The sequence below is a fragment of the Lissotriton helveticus genome, chromosome 9 (genome assembly GCF_964261635.1).
Source record: "Lissotriton helveticus chromosome 9, aLisHel1.1, whole genome shotgun sequence".
Lineage (NCBI taxonomy): Eukaryota > Metazoa > Chordata > Amphibia > Caudata > Salamandridae > Lissotriton > Lissotriton helveticus.
The window spans coordinates 1,290,877,582-1,290,901,922 of NC_136070.1; the positions used below are offsets into that span (position 1 = coordinate 1,290,877,582).

Here is a 24,341-nt window from a genome sequence, read left to right on the forward strand (position 1 = left end):
ACAGTTGTTCCCTAGAAATACACTATACACGGGAGCTAAGTTTAGCAAGTTTTCGGTAGGGCGTGTATGTGTTGATGATGTTGTCGACGTTTCGACCCCCAGGTTAAGGGCGGGTGGGTCCTCAGTTTGGGGTCTTCCTCAGGACAATTAAAAACAGTGACATTGAGCACCTAGGAAAACAGAAATGTGTATCACTAGATGGAATCATTTAAAATTAAAAAACAGGGCAAAAGTCACGGTGTACCTACATGAGCAGGCGTTCGAGTGGTGTCCCTTCTGAATAAGGACTCGCGCCTGTAGAGTTGTTCTATAGAGGAAATAGATTAAGATTAGGAAGGATATTGAAGGCAGGTCGTGGTAAATCAGCCCGAGATAGAAAACATGACTTACTGAGTTCGCCAGTCTTTGAAGAGCATTAGTCTCTTACAGGCGTCATAGATGACGAAACTGGGACAGTATATCCGTGGGTGTGGCGTGCGTCCTACATTCACCGGGCGATAAAATTCAAAGTGTAGATAAGTTACACCATCTGCAAGAACACAGAGATACTGTACTCCTTCATATTTCACCTCATCGTTGAAGAGAGAATTAAATAGAGGTTGTCAGTCCGTCAAAAAAAGACCAGGAACCCTACTGGTCGACATCATGCCCGCATCAGATTATGGAGGACAAAAGAGGAGCCAAATCTCTTAAAAGTGGTATCCCATGCGCATTATTATACAACGATTAGGAGACCAGCCGACATCCGTAGTGGATACACAGTGTGGTTATTATGACAATCATTAGTCCATAACTAGAAAAAGTGGGGCTGCCTGAGTTAACCAAGACCGTGAGCGCTACTCGCCGATACTTGGTTGTTCTGACATTGTGATTCGCAAAACAGCGCGGAGCGGACATACCTGTGTTACTGCTGACGGATCGTTCACAGTGACAGCTCGCAGGCGCTCGTAATCCCATACAAATAGCGGGCGTGTCTAGGGGGCGTGTCCCGGCACCTCGCGGTGCTGCCGCTGGCTGCTGCGCGGCTGGAGGACTACGTGGGGCGCATGCGCCGGACTGGTGACACTGTTTACACTACGGACCCGGGATTCCCTGGTTAGATGTCTGTCATAATAACCACACTGTGTATCCACTACGGATGTCGGCTGGTCTCCTAATCGTTGTATAATAATGCGCATGGGATACCACTTTTAAGAGATTTGGCTCCTCTTTTGTCCTCCATAATCTGATGCGGGCATGATGTCGACCAGTAGGGTTCCTGGTCTTTTTTTGACGGACTGACAACCTCTATTTAATTCTCTCTTCAACGATGAGGTGAAATATGAAGGAGTACAGTATCTCTGTGTTCTTGCAGATGGTGTAACTTATCTACACTTTGAATTTTATCGCCCGGTGGATGTAGGACGCACGCCACACCCACGGATATACTGTCCCAGTTTCGTCATCTATGACGCCTGTAAGAGACTAATGCTCTTCAAAGACTGGCGAACTCAGTAAGTCATGTTTTCTATCTCGGGCTGATTTACCACGACCTGCCTTCAATATCCTTCCTAATCTTAATCTATTTCCTCTATAGAACAACTCTACAGGCGCGAGTCCTTATTCAGAAGGGACACCACTCGAACGCCTGCTCATGTAGGTACACCGTGACTTTTGCCCTGTTTTTTAATTTTAAATGATTCCATCTAGTGATACACATTTCTGTTTTCCTAGGTGCTCAATGTCACTGTTTTTAATTGTCCTGAGGAAGACCCCAAACTGAGGACCCACCCGCCCTTAACCTGGGGGTCGAAACGTCGACAACATCATCAACACATACACGCCCTACCGAAAACTTGCTAAACTTAGCTCCCGTGTATAGTGTATTTCTAGGGAACAACTGTGATCTGTAACATGACTGGAAATGCTCTGTGAATAAGACAGAATTGTTTATAGGACACAATTCCTTTTCTTTGTCCCTTATTCTTTTCCAAACACACCCTACCCTCCTTTAAATTTCCTTTCTTCTCTGACAATCACCGAGCACTAATTGAAGAATTGTACGTAATTTACCATGTATTGTATGAATATGAAATATAATATATGCGAAACTGTAGGAAACCATTGCGAATAGTTGAATTAAATGCAGTCTAAATGATACTTACTTTGCGTGTGTACCTTTATGTTTAAGTAATGGAATGTTTAATTGTTTTGTAATCGACCACCCTTTTTATAACATTGTACTGACCCAGGTCGATGAGGTAAGGGTTTACCCCATTATTACCTACCACGCCCTGTGAGTGAGGAGTGAGTGAGTGCCGCCCTGTGAGTGAGTTAGTGCCACCCTGTGAGTGAGTTAGTGCCGCCCTGTGAGTGAGTTAGTGCCGCCCTGTGAGTGAGTGCCGCCCTGTGAGTGAGTGAGTGCCGCCCTGTGAGTGAGTGAGTGCCGTCCTGTAACTGAGTGAGTGAGTGCCGCCCTGTGAGTGAGTGAGTGCCGCCCTTAGAGTGAGGAGTGAGTGCCGTCCTGTGAGTGATGAGTGAGTGCCGCCCTGTTAGTGAGTGCCACCCAGTGAGTGAGTGAGTGCCGCCCTGTGAGTGACGAGTGAGTGAGTGAGGAGGGCCACCCTGTGAGTGAGTGCTGCCCTGTGAGTGAGGAGTGAGTGACTGCCGCCCTGTGAGTGAGTGAGTGCCGCCCTGTGAGTGACTAGTGAGTGAGTGAGGAGTGCCGCCCTGTGAGTGAGTGAGTGCCGCCCTGTGAGTGAGTGAGTGCCGCCCTGTGAGTGAGGAGTGAGTAGTGAGTGAGTGAGGAGAGAGGAGGGCCGCCCTGTGAGTGAGTGCCGCCCTGTGAGTGAGTGCCACCCTGTGAGTGAGTGCCGCCCTGTGAGTGAGTGAGTGCCACCCTGTGAGTGAGTGAGTGAGTGAGTGCCGCCCTGTGAGTGAGTGAAAGAGTGAGTGAGTGCCATCCTGTGAGTGAGTGAAGGAGTGAGTGAGTGCCGCCCTGTGAGTGAGTGTAAAGAATACTCATGCTACCATTGAGTATATAAAATCCTTTATTGACAACTCTGCATGGATCAACATTATGATACAACCATCTTCCAGCCCCTTCATCATCCGTCCTACCCACGAATCAAAAATGAGCTAGCATTCGCGCCAAGAATTTTCAATTCTATTAAGGACACGGAGGCGAGGATTATGCCCTCTCTTTACTGTAAAAATCACAGTAGCCAATAAACATACAATTTAGTATAAAAAACGACATTGTCCATGATGCTCTACATCAGCCACGCCTCCTTAGCCCTCATAAGAACCCTGGGAACAGTCCCATCTTCTTCTTTCTTTGCTTGAACTTGCAGAAAAAAGTCCAGTAAACCAACAGTATTATGAATATCCTCCAACATGGAAGTCAACAGGAAACCCAGTTCCATCTCAATTCTTCAAACGGAAGAAACTCGTTATTCAGCCTTCTTATCAGCACCTAGGGAAAACAGACATGAACAACCCGTAATTCTTGCTAAATACTGGAATCCAGATTCATAACAACGGGTGGGTAGGCGCGTCGTTCCAACCAAGCGAGCATCTTGCCCGCATTGTCTCCGAATTCATACACGCGGTGGCGTGTATGGAGCAATCGAGCTTGCGCCTTTTCCTGTGCTAACGCTTTGTAGGCCATTTGCTGAGCGCGGAGGCGGCGAGCCGTGTCCTCCGAGGGGGCCTCTTTGTGGGATGTTTCGAGGCTAGTGAGGTCTGCTTCAGCCTGCAGAATCAGTTTGTTGTGTCCACGTAAATGCCCCAGCTTAAGTGCCAGTGCCTCGCCCTTGACCACTGCCAAGTACGCCGCCCAAAGCGTGACAGCCGATTTCACATAACCGACGTTCTCCGCAAAATAAAATTCAGTTCGTTCAATCAGACTATCTTTGATGTCTGGGATCTGCATGAGCCAGGGGTTAATAATAATGGGGCCGCGTTTAAATTGGCAGCTATAGGTTAGTTCAACACTAAGGAATGAATGGTCAGAGATGCCTCAGGGAAGCCCCTTCGGGCGGATAAAACAGCCAATGTCTGTGGTGGGACAAAACAAGTAGTCGATTCGGGACATGCTGGTGTGTGCGTTAGAATAATGAGTAAAATAAGGTGTGTCCGGGTAGTGATATTGCCAGATGTCCTCCAGCCCCATAGCATGCACAAAATCGGACAGATCCGTACTCTGCCGATGAGAACTGCGCTTAGGTCTGCGGTCTAAGTAATCTCTCATTGTCATGTTGAAGTCCCCCCCCAAGTAGGAGTGTACCAGCGGGGAGGCCCAGCAATCGGGCGGCCAGCTCCTTGAGTGAGTCGCGAACTAAGGTCGGTGGAAGGTAGGCAGAAACAATGTTTAGAGGGCGTCCCTCCCAAACGGCCTCAACCAGTGCAAATCGGCCCAGAGGGTCAGCCCATGATTTTGTGTGTGTAAGCGCGAGATTCTTTTTAACAAGAATCCCTGTGCCACGGGATCCAGAGGTGAACCCCGCGTGAACTAATAGCTTGTAGCCGCCTCTCTGAAGAGCATGGCAAGTGTTGCCCACCAGATGTGTCTCTTGTAGCAAAAACGATGTCTGGGGAGTGGCGCCGACAGAATTGAAGGAGTATGCCTCGTTTTATTTTATGCCCCAGCCCATTAACATTCCAGGACATGATCGTAAGGGTTCTAGTGGTGGGATGAGACATGATGGTGGACAATGTGGGATCTATGGAAGGAGTAATGTAAGGGAGGCCTCTCGGGCCGCCGGTCTATCGAGGCAGGAAGTGACACAGGATCAGGAGGCCTCCGATCCTCTCGGGGACAGGGTGGTACCCGTGGTGGCCAGCGCGCCGTATGTGGACCCTGAAGGAACAATGAAGTGTGACAAGGAAAGACTCTGCTGAAAACACAAAAGAAAACCACTAAAACCAAAACACAACATCTCAGAACCCCCTCCCTCCCATTCCAACCCCCCACCCAGCCCCCCTGCCAGCGGACTTGAAACTATCCACTCCCCAACTAAGCAGAGTGCCTGTCGCCCTCCCAAGCATGTATGGGGTGTGTGGAGAGCCTTGAGTGCCCACGCCCAAAACAACCAGATAATTGAGCCTAGTGCCGCGTCAATAAACACATATCCACCATAGTATTCACATAGTACATTAAGCAATGACACAACCTGGACGCCTCCTGGCGTCGGAACTGCAGAGAAGAGTAGACAGGCCAGCAGGAGCAAACACAGACCCATTATGTCCCCGTCCAGTCAGGGTCGGAGACCGCAAGCGTATCATTCGAGTTCTAGGACAGCGTCCCGGTCGATGGCAAAAAAGTGGACCGCTGGTAATTTCACAAGTCCTTTCGATTGGCATCTGAGAACAGATCCTTACTTTTCAGGGGCAGTCCAGCGTTGGCCTGTTCATTCAATTCACGACGATGGTGCTGAGTGGCGCCCGATTGACGCCATCCTTCGAGCCAGTCCCACGCCTCAGCAGGTGACAAAAAGAACCAAGTTTTCCTCTCCGCCTCCACTCGTAACTTGGCTGGAAACAGCATAGCGTACTTAATTTCTTTGGCACGGAGTGCCTTCTTAACTTCGAGGAAGCTGCGCCTACGAGCCTGAACCTTCACCGTGAAATCGGGAAAGAATGTGATCTGGGCGTTCTCCAGTCGTAGGGGTGGTCCTGTACGTGCCGTTTAAGGGATAACATACCGGTCTCTGAAGTTGAACACCTGGGCAATTATGGGTCGGGGGGCGCCCACCTTTGGCCTTCCCCCAGGAACTCTATGCGCTCGCTCAATAGAGAAGTAATTGGACAGCTGTTTCGGCTAGAGGTGCTTTAGGATTAGATTTTCGACAAAGGGGTCGGCTGCCGGCCCCTCCACTCGCTCCGGAACCCCTAGGATGCGGAGGTTGTTGCGCCTAGCGCGCCCTTCATAATCGTCCAGGAGCTCTCCCATCTGCGCCTGCTGTATCTGTAGTTGGGACACCTGTTGCTGGAGAGTGGAAGTGTCATCTATGAGCGCCGTTGTCTTGACCTCTATATCTCGCACTTTGGAGTCAATTTTTCGGAGGTCTGCTCGTAGTAAGGTGACTTCTATATTAACCGAGTCTATCCGGGTCTCCAGCGACGAGCGAACTCCGGCTATCGCTTCCATCACATCGCCCAGCGTGGGGATACGTACTACCGGGGGGTGGGGTCGCAGTCTTAGGCGCAGTATCCGAGTTCGCCCCCTTGGGCTCTCCTTTAGAGCCCCACGAGAGTTTGTTGATCTGTGTCTGGTGAGACGGTCGGCCGCCTTTACTGCATGCCATGTTGAGGCACCAAGAAACCCAGCGTAGTCCGGTGGCGCAAGTCTGGAAACAATTGGTGGAAGTAGATTATCACCCCCTTGAGTCTGGTGGGCCGTCGCTCCCTCCGCCAGACCGGGAACACCGGGATGTATACGGCCTAGGTGGAGGCCGAGGAGAATAGGCTGAGTGCCACCCGTAGACCGTGGATTGTATAGGCGGCACTCATTCAGCAGGAGATCCCAGGTCCCGTCAGAGAGCGCCCAGCGCACCTAAGGGTCCCGGCAGGAGTGCGATCCGAGCAGAGGAGAGGGGGGCGCCCCTAGAGTCCGGCCATCTCATGGGTCCAAGGCCGCACCAGTGATTCTGTTACCGCTATAGTGCCGTACTGGAAAGCGGCCTGCCCCCGTGACACAGGATGGACTGTGAGACCAAAGTCGTTCGTGCCAATTCAGTAGCTTGGAGCCGGTGTCTTCGGGGCAGTCGGGGCCAGCCCCCCACAGAGCAGCACCCCTCACCCCGTCGTCGCGAATCAGGCGCTCAATGGTCGGACACGTAAGACCAAAGTGCTCAGTCGCAGGAACACCCCCAGCGAGGCAAAGGTAGGTGGCAGAGCGCCCCAGCTTGTTGCAGGCAGAGCGGTTCGACGGGGCCCCTCACCATGCCACGAGGGTCCCCTCTCACCACAGAGAGGTCGATGGTTGGGCAGGGGTGGCGGGATGGCAGGCAATGTCCAGCGGGAGCCACCGGCAAGGGCGCAGGCGATGTGAAGCGGTCCCCGGCGGTAGGCACGAAGCCGGGGACTCGCGTAGGCGCCATGTCGGGCACCAGGGGGGGCCCACTTTCAGCGGGAGTATTCCGTCGCCAAGCACTCCTTTGAGGCAGAGGCCGCACGTATTGACAGGTAGTCGGGTACCCAATCCCCGACACCGGCAGGTCCCGGTTGCGGAGGCTCCCAGATCTCAGAATCTGCTCCGGAGTCAGACTCGGCGGTAGTCGGCGGTCCCGGCCGCCATTTTGGGCCAGCGAAGCAGCCGGGCCGTGGAAGTCCGCAACACCAACGGGGCTCGAAGGCGGCCAGGGAGCAGGAGGAAGCGGCCAGGCAGGTCTGCAATAAGTTCCCCTTTAGATATGGGGTTTCTCCAGCACCAGCGATAGCACAAAGTCTTATTTACGGGCGAGGGCCGAGGAGCCGGTTCAGAACGTGGCCATTCCTCTCGGCTGCTAGCCACGCCCCCCCCCCCCTTGACTTTTAAAGTTGTAAAATGCGTGGCATTATCACTCACAATTCTTTTAAGCAACCCTTCGCTCAAAAATACACTATTTAGAAAACTGATCACTGTTTCTGCATCTGCTTTCTCAACGATTTCCAACTCAACCCATTTACTAAAGTAGTCTATCAAAACTATAATAAACGTACTTTCTCTATTTTTGTTCTGAACTGGACCAACAAAGTCAATTGCAACTAAGTCCCAAACCATTTCTGGACATTGCATAGGTGATAATTGTGGCTTCATTGTTCTTAAACTTTTATCTGAATCTGCACATTCTTTGCATTCCCTCACAACTCTTTCCACTTCAATATCTACTCCTGGCCACCAATATGAACTTTTCACTCTTTTCTTTATTCTAACAATACCAAAATGTCCTTCATGACACAAATCTATTATCCTTTTCCTCAATCCTCTTGGTGGTATAATTTTTCCTACTCTGCACACAAATCCTGACTCTACACTCAATTCACTCCTTACTTTCCTCTGTCACATCTGGTTTTCTTTCTCCCCATCCTTCCAGGACCGTCTCTTAAATTTTTTACATCAATTGATCTTTTCCATATTCTAAGATCCATTCTTTTATTTTCAATAGACTTCACACCTTCTTCCTCAACTAAAGCAATTTGGTAATCATCCCACATATTCTTTGGTACTTCCTTAATTGGTAAAGGTATTCTGCTTAAACAATCTGCAATTTTATTTTGTACACCAGGCACATATTTGATCCTGTAGTTGTAATCTTGCAATCTCATTGAAAGCCTTGCTATTCTTGCCGATGTTCTTACCATTCCACTTGTATTTAATAAATTCACCAATGGCTTATGATCAGTTCTTACATCAAATTCATTCCCCCATAAAAACACTCTGAAATGTTCCATTCCCCACACACATCCAAGGGTTTCTCTTTCTATTACAGAGTACAGTTCTTCGGTTGATGTTAGACTTCTTGACGCAAATCCAATAATCACTTCCTTGTCACCACCTTCATTCTGTGTGAAAACCGCACCCAAACCTTTCCCGCTAGCATCCACAGTTAACATGCTCCTTAAATCCGGATCAAATCCCTTAATAGGTGTTGCATTGCAAATCTCTCTCTTCAAAGTCTCAAAACTCTCCTTACATTTATCATTCCAGTCAAATTTACTCCTTTGTTTGAGTAATTGTCTTACATCATATGACTTTTCTGTAAAATTTTGCACAAATTTGGAGTAGTACTCCGCCAAACCTAAAAATGAACGTAATTCATCTTTGTTCTTTGGCTCCGGTGCTTCACTTACTGCTTCCAACTGTTCTTTTTTTAGAGATATACCATCAATTCCAATATTGTGACCTAAATAGGCCACCTTTTGTTTAGCAAACTTACATTTTACATATTCAGCTGTTAACTCTTTGTCTCTCAAAATATTCAACACTTCTTTTAATCTCTGATCATATATTTTCCTGTTTTCACCCATTATCAAGATGTCGTCTTGAAAATACAACACACCATGAATGTCTTTCAAAATCTCACTCATTATCCTCTGAAAAACTGCAGCCGCAGAGGCTAGCCCGAATGCATTCTGATATATTGGAAACATCCAAAAGGTGTTATAAAAGATGTTATCTTCCTGCTTTCTTTATGCAATTGAATTTGATGGTATGCCGACGATAAATCAACTGTGGAGAACCATCTAATTCCTTTTGTCTTAGCTAATAACTCGTTAATCTTTGGTAAAGGGTATTTATCCATCTGAATCTCCTTGTTCACACCCCTCAAATCCACACACAATCTGATCTTACCATTCGATTTCCTTACTACAACAATCTGAGACATCCACTCAGACGATTCAATCCTTTCAATTATTCCAGATGTCTCTAACCTCAACAATTCCTTTTCTAATTCACTTTTTACAGGAAAAGGAACATTTCTCACTTTATAATTTACAGCAACAGCATTTCCCTTCAATTTAATTTTATGTTTGAACCCTTTTAGCATACCAATTTTCCCTGAAAAAACATCCCCAAAATCTTCTCTTATTTTTTTCCTAAATCGTAACCATCACTCAACACCATAACTTGTTCATTTCCAATGAGATTTAATATTATATCTTAACTTGCCTGATCTCTCCTTCCCAACACACTTGGTCCATATTCAGCAACATACATTCTTCCTTCGGCTATTCTTCCTTTGAATTCAAATGTTACATCTCCACCATAGGAATGCTTTCACCAGTGAAACTCCTAAGGTTAATATCACTTACTTTTAGCTCTTCACCAATTTCTTTTAGAAATTTCTCTTTCCACATATCCAAATTTACAATAGTAAAGGGCGACCCTGAATCAGCCACCAACATTACTTTCACTCCTGCCACAACAATTTCACACTTTGGTTTACTTCTTCCTTTACTCTTTACATCCAAAATGAAGTCTCTTATCATAAAAATCTCATCATCATCTTCAGAATCTACTTCTTGGCTTCCTTTCTCTTCCTCTTCCCTTGTCACATATTTTATCCTTGTGGTTTTGTCTTTTCTATAGCAAACTCGTGTATAGTGTCCAATTAATCCACATTCGGTACATTTCTGATCTCTTGCTCAACAAGCTCTACTGTTAGCTAAATGAGTATAACTTCCACAGCTGTAACATGTTAAATTAGTTTGGTTTCCTCTTCTGTACTTAATTTTTGTTGGGTAACTATTTTTCCTTTCTGCCTTCTTTGAACTTGTCCTTTTTTTCTGAACTTGCACTGCTTATTTTTATTGTTTTCCTTACAACACACACTTCCTCTTTATCTTTTTCTTTATCTTCATCAAGAGCTGCTTTTGCGCACCTCACAGATACTTCTGCTTTTCTCACTACAGCAAGTACCTTGTTCAATGTTCCATTACCCATAGTCCACAATCTCTCTTGCACCCTTTTATTATTTGTCAACATGATGATTTGGTCTCTTATCAATTCTTCTTCTATCTGTCCAAATCTGCATTTCTCTGCCATCTTCTTCAATGCACTTAAATAATCATCTATCTTTTCATTCTGTTCCTGCTTCCTTCTGAAACACTTGCACCTATCAATAGCTACACATACTGTTGGTGCATAATACCTCTCTAAGTCATCTAACTCTTCTACGAGCGCATGGAGGGGCTCACTAGGTACAATGCTTTATCAGACCTGCGAAAACTAATATGCTTTCGAACACAGGCCTCCCTTCCCTCTTAATCCCGTGCTGCCCAATGACCCCTCATTAGGAGTCTTTTTATTCTAGGATAACCACCACCGGGTTATACTTTTGTTGTTTTTTTGCCGGGTATCACAAATTTTGTTACCTAGGCACAAAGGAATGACGGTATGGCAGGGTGTTAGTGTACCCTGACCACCCATTTCTTTGTTTTGGTCCTGAAGAAAAACCGGTAATTCCAATTACGGTTTGAAACATGTAGACCCTCCACATACTATTCAGATACACTTGGTCATAATCATACCTGTTATTGTATCTACACACATATTTTAATATTGTCCAGTAGTCTTAAGAATAAACATTTTTCTAAAATAAGCCATACCATGACAATTTTTAACACACCTACCCTCTTTTTCTAGCACTCATCACTCACATACCAGCTCCACTGTATTTCAGGTGTTGTAGCACACCTTGATGGCACTCGGCCATCGAGGTGGCCCCGATGATGAAGCATGTCACCGACCAGGTGAGTGAGGGGTTATTAAAAGCCAAAGAAGGACTCTCTTCTTTCTGTATATAATCATCCCGCCGAAATCGCCCTGTGAGCATTTTTTCAGGTGGTACTCCTTCTTTTTGTTAATTAAGATACCTAACCCAGGGGACTAGGAGTATTTTTCCGTCCACTCCGGTGGATAAAATCCCTTTACTCTCTCCTTTTGTTTATATTAGTTCTTGACAATATTCCACTCACAATGCCTCACGATGTCATCCTGTTCATTACTTTGCCCGTTGATGCTCTTCATTTCATGCGTTCGTGTAATTCACAAACGCTAAAAATTTCCGATTTCCGATGTTATCTCTTTGTTACCCAATCCAAAATAGCCGCCTATGTGACACGCTGCACATCTGATTCTGCGTGGTGCTGCCTGTCTCGCACTCACGCTGTGACGTCACAATTCTGCCACTTTACGCAATGCTTCTGCTTCTCGCGTTGCCTTCCAATGACGTTCTCAGTGCACGTAATACTTCTCCTGGCTTCTCACGCGCACAACGCCTTTTTACTTCCTCCTCGTGCCTCTTCTCTCGCGCCCCGTAAGTTATTCTCCCTTAATATTTTATGTTTTCTCCGCATCACTTTCCAGTCAGTTTAGACTTCCACTCGCCTTTCGCATCATCTTTTCACTCAGTTTAGTCTTCGCTTGGCTCACCTCAATCTTGTTACTCCGATTAATTCCTCACTTCTCACAATAATCACTGAACGTGATTCTTTCTCTCCTGTGGGCTCTCGCAGAGTTGCTGTTCCTCCGTCGCCAATTTGTAAAGTATACTCATACTACCATTGAGTATATAAGATCCTTTATTGGCAACTCTGCATGGATCAACATTACAATACAACCATCTTCCAGCCCCTTCATCAACCGTCCTACCTACGAATCCCCTTGCGTACATTCTCATTCTACTAATGATGTCTCATGCATTCCAAACATGGAATGCTTCAACACCACAGTGAGTGAGTGCCGCCCTATGAGTGAGTGAGTGAGTGCCGCCCTGTGAGTGAGTGAGTGCCGCCCTGTGAGTGCCGCCCTGTGAGTGAGTGCCGCCCTGTGAGTGAGTGCCGCCCTGTGAGTGAGTGTGTGCCGCCCTGTGAGCGAGTGAGTGCCGCCCTGTGAGTGAGTGCCTTCCTGTGAGTGCCACCCTGTGAGTGAGTGAGTGCCGCCCTGTGAGTGAGTGAGTGCCACCCTGTAAGTGCCTCCCTGTGAGTGTGTGCCGCCCTGTGAGTGAGTGTGTGCCGCCCTGTGAGTGAGTGAGTGCCGCCCTGTGAGTGAGTGCCGCCCTGTGAGTGAGTGCCACTCTGTGAGTGCCACCCTGTGAGTAAGTGCCGCCCTGTGAGTGAGTGAGTGCCGCCCTGTGAGTGAGTGCCGCCCTGTGAGTGAGTGCCGCCCAGTGAGTGAGTCAGTGCCACCCTGTGAGTGATGAGTGCTGCCCTGTGAGTGATGAGTGCCGCCCAGTGAGTGCCACCCTTTGAGTGAGTGCTGCCGAGTGAGTGCCGCCCTGTGGGTGAGTGAGTGCTGCCCTGTGAGTGCCAACCTCCTGTGAGTGAGTGTCACCCTGTGAGTGAGTGAGTGCCGCCCTGTGAGTGAGTGCCCCCCTGTGAGTGAGTGAGTGCCGCCCTGTGAGTGAGTGAGTGAGTGCCGCCCTGTGAGTGAGTGCCGCCCTGTGAGTGAGTGCCGCCCTGTGAGTGAGTGCCGCCCTGTGAGTGAGTGCTGCCCTGTGAGTGAGTGCTGCCCTGTGAGTGAGTGCTGCCCTGTGAGTGAGTGTGTGCCGCCCTGTGAGTGAGTGTGTGCCGCCCTGTGAGTGAGTGTGTGCCGCCCTGTGAGCGAGTGAGTGCCGCCCTGTGAGTGAGTGCCTTCCTGTGAGTGCCGCCCTGTGAGTGAGTGAGTGCCGCCCTGTGAGTGAGTGAGTGCCACCCTGTGAGTAAGTGCCGCCCTGTGAGTGAGTGTGTGCCGCCCTGTGAGTGAGTGTGTGCCGCCCTGTGAGTGAGTGTGTGCCGCCCTGTGAGTGTGTGCCGCCCTGTGAGTGAGTGTGTGCCGCCCTGTGAGTGAGTGTGTGCCGCCCTGTGAGTGAGTGTGTGCCGCCCTGTGAGAGAGTGTGTGCCGCCCTGTGAGTGAGTGAGTGCCGCCCTGTGAGTGAGTGCCACTCTGTGAGTGCCACCCTGTGAGTAAGTGCTGCCCTGTGAGTGAGTGAGTGCCGCCCTGTGAGTGAGTGCTGCCCTGTGAGTGAGTGAGCGCCACCCTGTGAGTGATGAGTGCTGCCCTGTGAGTGATGAGTGCCGCCCAGTGAGTGCCGCCCTTTGAGTGAGTGCTGCCGAGTGAGTGCCGCCCTGTGGGTGAGTGAGTGCTGCCCTGTGAGTGCCAACCTCCTGTGAGTGAGTGTCACCCTGTGAGTGAGTGAGTGCCGCCCTGTGAGTGAGTGCCACCCTGTGAGTGAGTGAGTGCCACCCTGTGAGTGAGTGCTGCCGAGTGAGTGCCACCCTGTGGGTGAGTGAGTGCTGCCCTGTAAGTGCCACCCTGTGAGTGAGTGAGTGCCGCACTGTTTAGTAGGTGCTGTTCACCTTGCGTGCAGCTTGTGCCTCACCATATAACCCATTGCTGACAACATGAACCCGAACCCTTAAAATCTCACAGTCCAGAGCATCAGCTTCCTTCAGAAGTGCACATTGTAGATTTGGAATACCACGGGTTTCAGTGGGACTTGAAGACTGTTGTTTTTAAGATTATTTGTACTGTACAGTTAGAATAATTGAATTGGTTCCGAGGCGTAGCAACAACACAGGTCAACCAAGACTGTATTATGATTTTATAGATTGTACTTCAGAAATAATCTGGTGTCTTAAGCAAATGCAAAAGAGGGTCTCTGACAGTTTATGGCTGCCTACTCCTAACATAAGGACACACTAAACCTTCCACCTTAAAGAGCTTAGTATGATATTACATAGGCTCACAGTTTAGGCTGTTTTTTATATTTATATTTAACAAAACTTCGGAGCACAACCGCTAAGACTTTTTAGGTACACGCGGTGAGCATAGGGAACCCATTATGAGGTTTTTGTTGACCAGTATGAACTTTATACAGTTTATTTGGCTGTGTAAGGACAATATTTTGAAGCTTCCTTTTATGTAGATATGTACTAATTGTTCTTTCTGTGATGTATTTCTGTAAACTTTTATGGTTATTATCAACTGAAATAATGTTAATGTCCTGACTTACTACTGCCATCACATCAGACTCGGAAAGATTGGCAACGTTTGCAGGGAGCGATGGGAGTAGGAATAGGCTTTTCACTTCTGTCTTTAGGTGCAAGCATCGTCTCCTGGCCTGTACTGTTCAAAACATGTCTGAGGATCCTTTGCTCCATCTTGTCCGACATGGCTGGTTCGTGTATTTGCTCTGTATGTATGGGGAAGAGATGGAAATTAGTTTGCTTTTTGTACAGTACCGTGTACAAGACTGTGTGTTGATGGCTGACAAGATAGAGTTTGAGCTCCCAGACAGGGATGTGGTTTAGAAGGGTGCCGGGGAACGATCCAGGCCTTTTGAGTTGTGGCATTCGTATATGATTCGTGAGGGGTGGGGAGACAAAAGCCCTCTTTAAAAGAGAATATCCGCCCCTCCTCTTTCCTTGCTTCATTCTTCCCTGGGTTGTGTGCTGCACTGTGTAGTAGAAAGGTATGGACAACCCCTTTACAATTTGGGCCTCCTTTTTCATTCCGTGACAGGAAGCGCTCCGTCCCTCCCACCTTCCTGACACATGTGCAGCTGCAAAGAGGTGTGGCTCAGCAGCTTCTGTGAAATAGGACTCTGTGCCTTAAAAACCAAAACAAAAAAAAATGAATTTACCCTAAAAAGAGATGGGGGTTGCTGGATGGATTTTAAACGGACATCTTCCAGTACTATGTGGGGCCCAGGAGAGAATGGACCTACCTGGCCCTGATGTAAGCCCCTATATATCCTAACTCCTGGTTTTCTGCATGGATGCCCCATCACAACCCCAGAGCCCCACTCGATCCACCGTGCCATCAAGGACCATAACCCCATAGGCCATGCTGAAATGGAACCTGAGGTAGCAGAGATTTTGGTAAACTGATTCGTCTACGAGCACACGGACGTTCACTGCAGCCTAGAACCGCAAACTGCGGTGGTTCCCATTTTCACACAGGAACTTTAAGCACTCCCCGCCAGTTGGCCTAGGTGTGCTGGCACTTGGTGACAAATTTATTCCCTCAGTCCTTGTGCCTGAGGTGCCTCTCTTACTCCTAAGATCACTGCTGCTCTGTCTTAGCACTTCTGCCCCATTCTGGATAGTGTTATTATGAGGCTCATGATTGTTGAGAAGTGCAGAGGCCTCTGCCCCATGGGGTGGACCGCAGTAGCATCAGGTCGCAACAAGATGAGCGTCTGCTCTTGTTCCATGTGATGGCTGCATGTGCTTTCATTCAGAAAGTGTGGCCAGATGATTTCACAGACTCGGGAGTATGCAGACGCCGCATAGAGCTGCGGAAGACTGCAGGCAGTGGCAAGGTTTGTTTGCCAGGAATCAGCCCCTCAACCAGTTCCCACAGGAGATCCTACAGGACCAGAAAGAGCAAGGCCAAGAGAAATAGAGCAAAGAGAAGGGGAGGTAGGAGACATCTCCACGACTACGGCACGCTTACAAAGACTCTTTTGAATTGGCCCGAAGGTCTTACCCTGGGGCTCAACTTTGTTGGCCATCATCTAATCCATGCTGCTTGAGCAGGTCCACTGTTCCTCTGACCTGCCTGAGTGATCGTCTCACCCTTAGCCATCCAATCAGGTCAGTTTATCACTCATTCACCCTCTGAGAGCCTCCTGTCTGCCCTTGATCAGGGCTTTTCTCTACACTACACCACCACCTGAGTGAGGCTCAGTACAGCCGGCCTAGCCTGCACCCCTCACCATTGCCCCTGAACATGTTTCATCTCCCGACATTGACAGAATATCTGCACCCTGCTGCAGGCTGCACTGCCCTTGAACGAACAGTATTATCTTCCATATGGATCCAGCTTTTGTCGGGACACATGGTGTCAGTATTTTTAGCATCTCTTAACGTCTTCCATCCCCATTGTGACTGGATCCGAATATTTCTCAGACGTCTTCCAGATAACCGTTGTTCTGTAAAAGAGTGCCCATTACATAAACATTATTTACAACAAGGGGTGGTGATGGACAGAGTCTCTGAATTAAGCAGAGTACTCTCACCCAGTCAAGAGATCAGGGCTAGATCCAACACCGTTTTTTAGCTCATTGCACCATCCCAGTTTCAGAACCTGGCTGTATGCAAATTAGTCTGTCCCTGGCCCATTGCATCATGGGAACAGGGCAGACCAGACTACAAAAGCCAATTCTTACACTGGGAAGGAAACAAGCTTCCGGGGACCGGTTTCTGCCATTTCAGGCGTCTTCGGCCCGGCTTGCTTGAATCCTGATGGTGCAATGAGCAAGGGACTCACATCTGAGTATACCCTTCCACGCTTAGGGTGGACAAAATTATTTACAACAAGGGGTGGTGATGGACAGAGTCTCTGAATTAAGCAGAGTACTCTCACCCACTCACCACCCCTTGTTGTAAATATTTTTGTCCACCCTAAGCGTGGAAGGGTATACTCAGACATGAGTCCCTTGCTCATTGCACCATCAGGATTCAAGCAAGCCGGGCCGAAGACGGCTGTAATGCCAGAAACCGGTCCCCGGAAGCTTGTTTCCTTCCCAGTGTAAGAATTGGCTTTTGTAGTCTGGTCTGCCCTGTTCCCATGATGCACTGGGCCAGGGACAGACTAATTTGCATACAGCCAGGTTCTGAAACTGGGATGGTGCAATGAGCTAAAAAACGGTGTTGGATCTAGCCCTTAACTCTTGACTGGGTGAGAGTATTCTGCTTAATTCAGAGACTCTGTCCCTCACCACCCCTTGTTGTAAATATTTTTGTCCACCCTAAGCGTGGAAGGGTATACTCAGACATGAGTCCCTTGCTCATTGCACCATCAGGATTCAAGCAAGCCGGGCCGAAGACGGCTGTAATGCCAGAAACCGGTCCCCGGAAGCTTGTTTCCTTCCCAGTGTAAGAATTGGCTTTTGTAGTCTGGTCTGCCCTGTTCCCATGATGCACTGGGCCAGGGACAGACTAATTTGCATACAGCCAGGTTCTGAAACTGGGATGGTGCCATGAGCTAAAAAACGGTGTTGGATCTAGCCCTGATCTCTTGACTGGGTGAGAGTATTCTGCTTAATTCAGAGACTCTGTCCCTCACCACCCCTTGTTGTAAATATTTTTGTCCACCCTAAGCGTGGAAGGGTATACTCAGACATGAGTCCCTTGCTCATTGCACCATCAGGATTCAAGCAAGCCGGGCCGAAGACGGCTGTAATGCCAGAAACCGGTCCCCGGAAGCTTGTTTCCTTCCCAGTGTAAGAATTGGCTTTTGTAGTCTGGTCTGCCCTGTTCCCATGATGCACTGGGCCAGGGACAGACTAATTTGCATACAGCCAGGTTCTGAAACTGGGAAGGTGCAATGAGCTAAAAAACGGTGTTGGATCTAGCCCTGATCTCTTGACTGGGTGAGAGTATTCTGCTTAATTCAGAGACTCTGTCCCTCACCACCCCTTGTTGTAAATATTTTTGTCCACCCTAAGCGTGGAAGGGTATACTCAGACATGAGTCCCTTGCTCATTGCACCATCAGGATTCAAGCAAGCCGGGCCGAAGACGACTGTAATGCCAGAAACCGGTCCCCGGAAGCTTGTTTCCTTCCCAGTGTAAGAATTGGCTTTTGTAGTCTGGTCTGCCCTGTTCCCATGATGCACTGGGCCAGGGACAGACTAATTTGCATACAGCCAGGTTCTGAAACTGGGATGGTGCAATGAGCTAAAAAACGGTGTTGGATCTAGCCCTGATCTCTTGACTGGGTGAGAGTATTCTGCTTAATTCAGAGACGCTGTCCCTCACCACCCCTTGTTGTAAATATTTTTGTCCACCCTAAGCGTGGAAGGGTATACTCAGACATGAGTCCCTTGCTCATTGCACCATCAGGATTCAAGCAAGCCGGGCGGAAGACGGCTGTAATGCCAGAAACCGGTCCCCGGAAGCTTGTTTCCTTCCCAGTGTAAGAATTGGCTTTTGTAGTCTGGTCTGCCCTGTTCCCATGATGCACTGGGCCAGGGACAGACTAATTTGCATACAGCCAGGTTCTGAAACTGGGATGGTGCAATGAGCTAAAAAACGGTGTTGGATCTAGCCCTGATCTCTTGACTGGGTGAGAGTATTCTGCTTAATTCAGAGACTCTGTCCCTCACCACCCCTTGTTGTAAATATTTTTGTCCACCCTAAGCGTGGAAGGGTATACTCAGACATGAGTCCCTTGCTCATTGCACCATCAGGATTCAAGCAAGCCGGGCCGAAGACGGCTGTAATGCCAGAAACCGGTCCCCGGAAGCTTGTTTCCTTCCCAGTGTAAGAATTGGCTTTTGTAGTCTGGTCTGCCCTGTTCCCATGATGCACTGGGCCAGGGACAGACTAATTTGCATACAGCCAGGTTCTGAAACTGGGATGGTGCAATGAGCTAAAAAACGGTGTTGGATCTAGCCCTGATCTCTTGACTGGGTGAGAGTATTCTGCTTAATTCAGAGACTCTGTCCCTCACCACCCCTTGTTGTAAATATTTTTGTCCACCCTAAGCGTGGAAGGGTATACTCAGACATGAGTCCCTTGCTCATTGCACCATCAGGATTCAAGCAAGCCGGGCCGAAGACGGCTGTAATGCCAGAAACCGGTCCCCGGAAGCTTGTTTCCTTCCCAGTGTAAGAATTGGCTTTTGTAGTCTGGTCTGCCCTGTTCCCATGATGCACTGGGCCAGGGACAGACTAATTTGCATACAGCCAGGTTCTGAAACTGGGATGGTGCCATGAGCTAAAAAACGGTGTTGGATCTAGCCCTGATCTCTTGACTGGGTGAGAGTATTCTGCTTAATTCAGAGACTCTGTCCCTCACCACCCCTTGTTGTAAATATTTTTGTCCACCCTAAGCGTGGAAGGGTATACTCAGACATGAGTCCCTTGCTCATTGCACCATCAGGATTCAAGCAAGCCGGGCCGAAGACGGCTGTAATGCCAGAAACCGGTCCCCGGAAGCTTGTTTCCTTCCCAGTGTAAGAATTGGCTTTTGTAGTCTGGTCTGCCCTGTTCCCATGATGCACTGGGCCAGGGACAGACTAATTTGCATACAGCCAGGTTCTGAAACTGGGATGGTGCAATGAGCTAAAAAACGGTGTTGGATCTAGCCCTGATCTCTTGACTGGGTGAGAGTATTCTGCTTAATTCAGAGACTCTGTCCCTCACCACCCCTTGTTGTAAATATTTTTGTCCACCCTAAGCGTGGAAGGGTATACTCAGACATGAGTCCCTTGCTCATTGCACCATCAGGATTCAAGCAAGCCGGGCCGAAGACGGCTGTAATGCCAGAAACCGGTCCCCGGAAGCTTGTTTCCTTCCCAGTGTAAGAATTGGCTTTTGTAGTCTGGTCTGCCCTGTTCCCATGATGCACTGGGCCAGGGACAGACTAATTTGCATACAGCCAGGTTCTGAAACTGGGATGGTGCCATGAGCTAAAAAACGGTGTTGGATCTAGCCCTGATCTCTTGACTGGGTGAGAGTATTCTGCTTAATTCAGAGACTCTGTCCCTCACCACCCCTTGTTGTAAATATTACATAGACATTGTCACGTATACGTCCACCCAGAACCTCTGTGTCCAGTCTTCTGCCTCTGCGTTTCAACTGTACCTGGCTCATGATGGTGCATCCAAAGTGGCGTCCAGTGGAGCGGGACTGAAACGGATCATTATTTCAGGGTGTGTACAAGCTGACCCAGGTGCACACTCGTGTAAGTGCTGGCAACATTATTATGTGGATTTTTCCCAGTTTGAGTGTTTTGTACGCGTTCAGTCGCACAGGGCAGCAAAAGCCTCAAAGGCCTTCCTCTTGGTAGTCACTGTCACACCTCTCATTTCAAGTTGATGAAAACTTGTGTAAATTGTAAGTTGTAAATGTCTGTTAATAGAGGATAAGGGCGTCGAAGGGGGTGGTGTAGTGATCATTCAGGACAACTACTTTATATTTCCTTATACGGAGGGGGTCATAAGCCATTTATGTTTCTGTTGCAGGACCAGCCTCCCTTCCACAATGCCACAGCCTATTTCTCCGAACAGGAGTGGAAGCTGCTGCAGGACTGGCAGAAGGAACTTTACAGGAACGTGATGAAGGAAATCCACCAGGCCTTGATCTCGCTAGGTATTTCCATCATTTTGAAAATCGATACAAGCGTTCCCTAACTCTGAGGGTACAATTCAACATAATGAAAATAAAATCAACAAATGCATGTCTAGTGTAAAGAAATGACAGACGTTAATAGAACAAAAATAATAAAAGGATCAGGGAAAAGCAGTGAACATGAAGGGCTGACGTCTAAATGAGGGAAGTGCCACAGGACACCAGAATGGATGCATTGAAGTAAGGGTATAGAGATGAGTTTTCATTGTAATTTTACATTTTAGATTTGTTAGGAGCCAATTTAACACCGAAAAACACACCACTAGTGTGGAGCTGACACAGAAACTCTGTGCTGGGTAACTGGACTCATCAGAGAGCCTAGGTTTGTTGGCTAATAAGGCTCCCCAGTCGAAGGATGGGTGCATTCATATCTGCACAGCATTCCTCACGCTCACTATCATTGTTCTCTTAGACATATTCCTTTATACCACCATCTGCCTGTTAGATTTGGGGTTCTCTGGTTGGCACAGGTATGCACTTGTGACAAACAGGGACCCTATCCTCTAGTCAGGGCAAAGGACCTACTCCTTAAGAATAACCCCTGCTCACCCTTTAGGTTGTGTGGCGCGAGCAGTCAAGGCTCATCCTCAGGGCACAAAGTCAGTTAAGCATTTATGATCATACACAGTAAGAATAATGACCGACCACAAATGGACACCAGGCTGTAGTTTGTATAAAAAAATACTGGTACTTTATGTAAAAATAGGAGCTTTGCAGGATTATCACAAGACCATAAATAACATTCGATTTGGGATGCACACAATACTTTCTTTAGATTAAGAATATAGGCTTTCTTTTTGTAAGTGTCTTTAAATCATGAAGAACGCTTCAACAGTGCAAAATGAGTCTTTCCTTATGAGGTTATGACTTTCTTAGAAGTAGTTCTTTCAGTAATACTTTAAATTCCCCCAAATATGCAGTTCGTGGCTTCTAGGGCGACCCGAGGGGGTAACCGTACAGTTCTGGCCTTTGTATGGATGACAACCGGACTTTCCAGTCAGACGCGTACACAGTACCTGACGATGTGCTGACCATGCGGGGTGCGAGGCGTACTCGGGACGTGGGATTGCAGTGCCGGTCCGGCTCGTGGCAGACGTCCTTGTGTGGCAAGTAGGTTCACCCAGAGGCGGCAGTGGCACGGGGCGGCCTGTACTCAATGTACAGTACGGCTCTCCTGGTGCGGCGCGGCCTCGGGGACAGGGCAAGGTGCGGTGCGCTTGGTGTACGCTTCAGGCATATGACGCGAACCACAACTCACTTCCAGGCGTAGTGCGAGTCGTACCCGGCCGATAACCACACGCCGGTACGGCTCGCAGGATCACAGAGGGCGATGCAGTTTTCTTCAGTACGCCTCCAGCGTACTCAGCGTACTTGAGGCACTTTGCAGACACGGGGTGCGAGGCGTACGGCCAAAAGGACAAGGCGGTACGTCACGTAGGATACAACAAAGGCTGGTGCGGTTGTGTACGCTTCTGGCGTATGACACGAACAATCGGGGGTGCCGGCTAAAAGCGGGGAAATGCTTTTCACTTGCGGGGCGGGACGTCAGGGAGATGGTGCGCTTCGGCGTACCAGGAGTCTCCGGGGATGCGCTTCTCTGCAAGGGTTCTCCCCCCCCCCCCACCCCCCCCCCCCAGTGGGGATGCGGCAGGCAGTGCGGGGCGTCCTTAAGAGGAGGGCGAAGCGGGTGTGGGCAGCCCAGCGACACTGTGTGAGGACGGCTCAAAAGCAGAGCGGGTCACACGGGGCGGGCAGGCACAGGACAGCTTCGCAGCAGTCCAGGGACACAGGACACACTTGTGGTGGCTCCAGCGGCAGGGGGAGAACTCAGCAATTTCTTTACAGCTTTGGTAGGCGGGCAGAGTCCAATGTTCCTGGGACTCAGATCAGGGGGCCAGCTCTCTTCCAGGCCCTTGGAGATGAGCTGTGAAGCACAAGTTTTTGTATCAAGTAAAAATAAAAGCAAAGTCTTTCAGCAGAGTTTCTTCCTCTCCTTTGGCAGCAAGGTTCCCACTGTTGGCGTGGAAGAGGTGTGGCGCCGCGGCTAGGGGCGACTGACTCCAGCTTCTGGGGATCACAGTTCGATCCTCGGCACCGGTGGCAGATAAGCCCAGCACCATGTGACTCTGGGCAATAGTTTGCTTAATCTTCCCGATGGCCCCCAGCGCCTAGAGACCCTTACGGGTGATTGTGCGCTTTACAAATATAGATTATTATTATTATTATTATTATTATTGCCCAGTCCCCCAGAATAGGGACAGTCTTCTTCCTTCAGCTTCCTTGGTTCCTTCTCCTCAGGCAGAGAGGTCGTCTTGGTTCACAAGCAGGATCTAGTTTGTTAGGAGCAGAGCTCCTCTTCTTATACCCAGTTTCTTTTGTCTTCTCAGGCCAGGGGGGCCTTTGCATAGTCCCATTCAGCTCTGGAGCACTTTGTTGTGCAGCCCCTGGCTTCTTCTTTCAGTGTGTGGGGCAAGGACAGCAGACGCTCCTTAGGAGGTGGAGCCGGCATTGGGATGACAAGTTCAGTCAGGAGCACTCTGTTGACAGTCCTCCCTCTTCCCGGGCCAGGTGTCGGGCAGAGTCATCAGTCGCTCCCCAGGAGGCGGAGCCAGCATTGTGGTGGCAGAGCACAGCCCTATTCAGAGTCAAGGGGCACTCCCACCACCCACTCTGGTATAATCCCTCCATTCACCACCTGTCATCCCCAGCCCTGTCACTCACAAAACCCAGACAGCAGATACACATCCTGGCAGAGGCGGGCTGAAATGTTTAGGCAAGCAAATGCTAATTTTCTAAAAGTAGCATTTGCAAACACAGGATATTAAAATACACTTTACTAAAAGATGTATTTTATTATTCTGAGTTCGGGCATACTAAACTTGACCTTCTACCATGTTCCCTGAGCCTGATAGGATTATAGAATGTAATAATTCCAGCAGCCCATTCTGGCCTATGCGAACAGGTAGCCTTACAATAGTGAAAAACTAAAATGGCTGTAATTTACTATTAGGACATGCCGCACACAGCAGGGCTTGTCCTACCTTATGCTTACAATGCACCCTGCCCTTTGGCCTACCATAGGGGTGACTCACATGAAGTAAAGGGAAGGTTTAGAGGCTGGCAAGTGTGTGCACTTGCCCAGCCAGCATGACAGTACCAGACTGCACGCAGGTTCTGCAATGGCAGACCCTAGACACATTTTAAAAGGCTGCTTCTGTGGGTGGCGCAACCAGCGCTGCAGGCCCACTAGCAGTATTGGTATTTACAAGCCCTGGCACTCCTGGTGCATTTTACAGGGGACTGACAGTAAATCCAATGAGCCAATCATGGAAATCAAATAGCGGTACAGTTTACATTGGGAGCACTTGCACTGCGGCACGGATTGGCCGTGACGCAGTGCCCTGAGCAGCGAACACCAGCAAAACATCTGAGGCAAAAAGTAGAAGGGAGACTCACGCCAAGGTGCCAGGTCTTTTGAAAAACTAAGGAGTTAAGCCCATGTAAGGGGTGGGGTAGGCTGGACCCTAATATGTAGTAACAAACACAAATTGCCTGCCCCCACCTTTTCTTTAAACACTTATTCAAACCAATAGGACAAACACAAATTCTTTTACGTTTGGCCTGGTATTTTATTTATACCCATCCACTTCGATATTTTACAATTATTTTTTGTATATAAATTATACAGAAAAGGAACGAATACATTCAATATATTTCACTTGAACCTGTACACAACTATTTACAAAACAACAAT

At 48.6% G+C, this 24,341-nt stretch overlaps 1 protein-coding gene across 3 annotated transcripts in view; it reads left to right on the plus strand.

Annotated features, from left to right (window-relative positions):
• LOC144782515 (uncharacterized) overlaps positions 1-24,341 on the plus strand; it is a 116,067-nt gene that overhangs the window by 5,822 nt on the left and 85,904 nt on the right. For all 3 annotated transcript variants that reach the window (XM_078661918.1, XM_078661919.1, XM_078661920.1), the window contains exon 2: positions 20,422-20,548. In XM_078661918.1, coding sequence (XP_078518044.1) covers positions 20,422-20,548 — 127 coding nt within the window. The remainder of the gene's footprint in view (positions 1-20,421; positions 20,549-24,341) is intronic.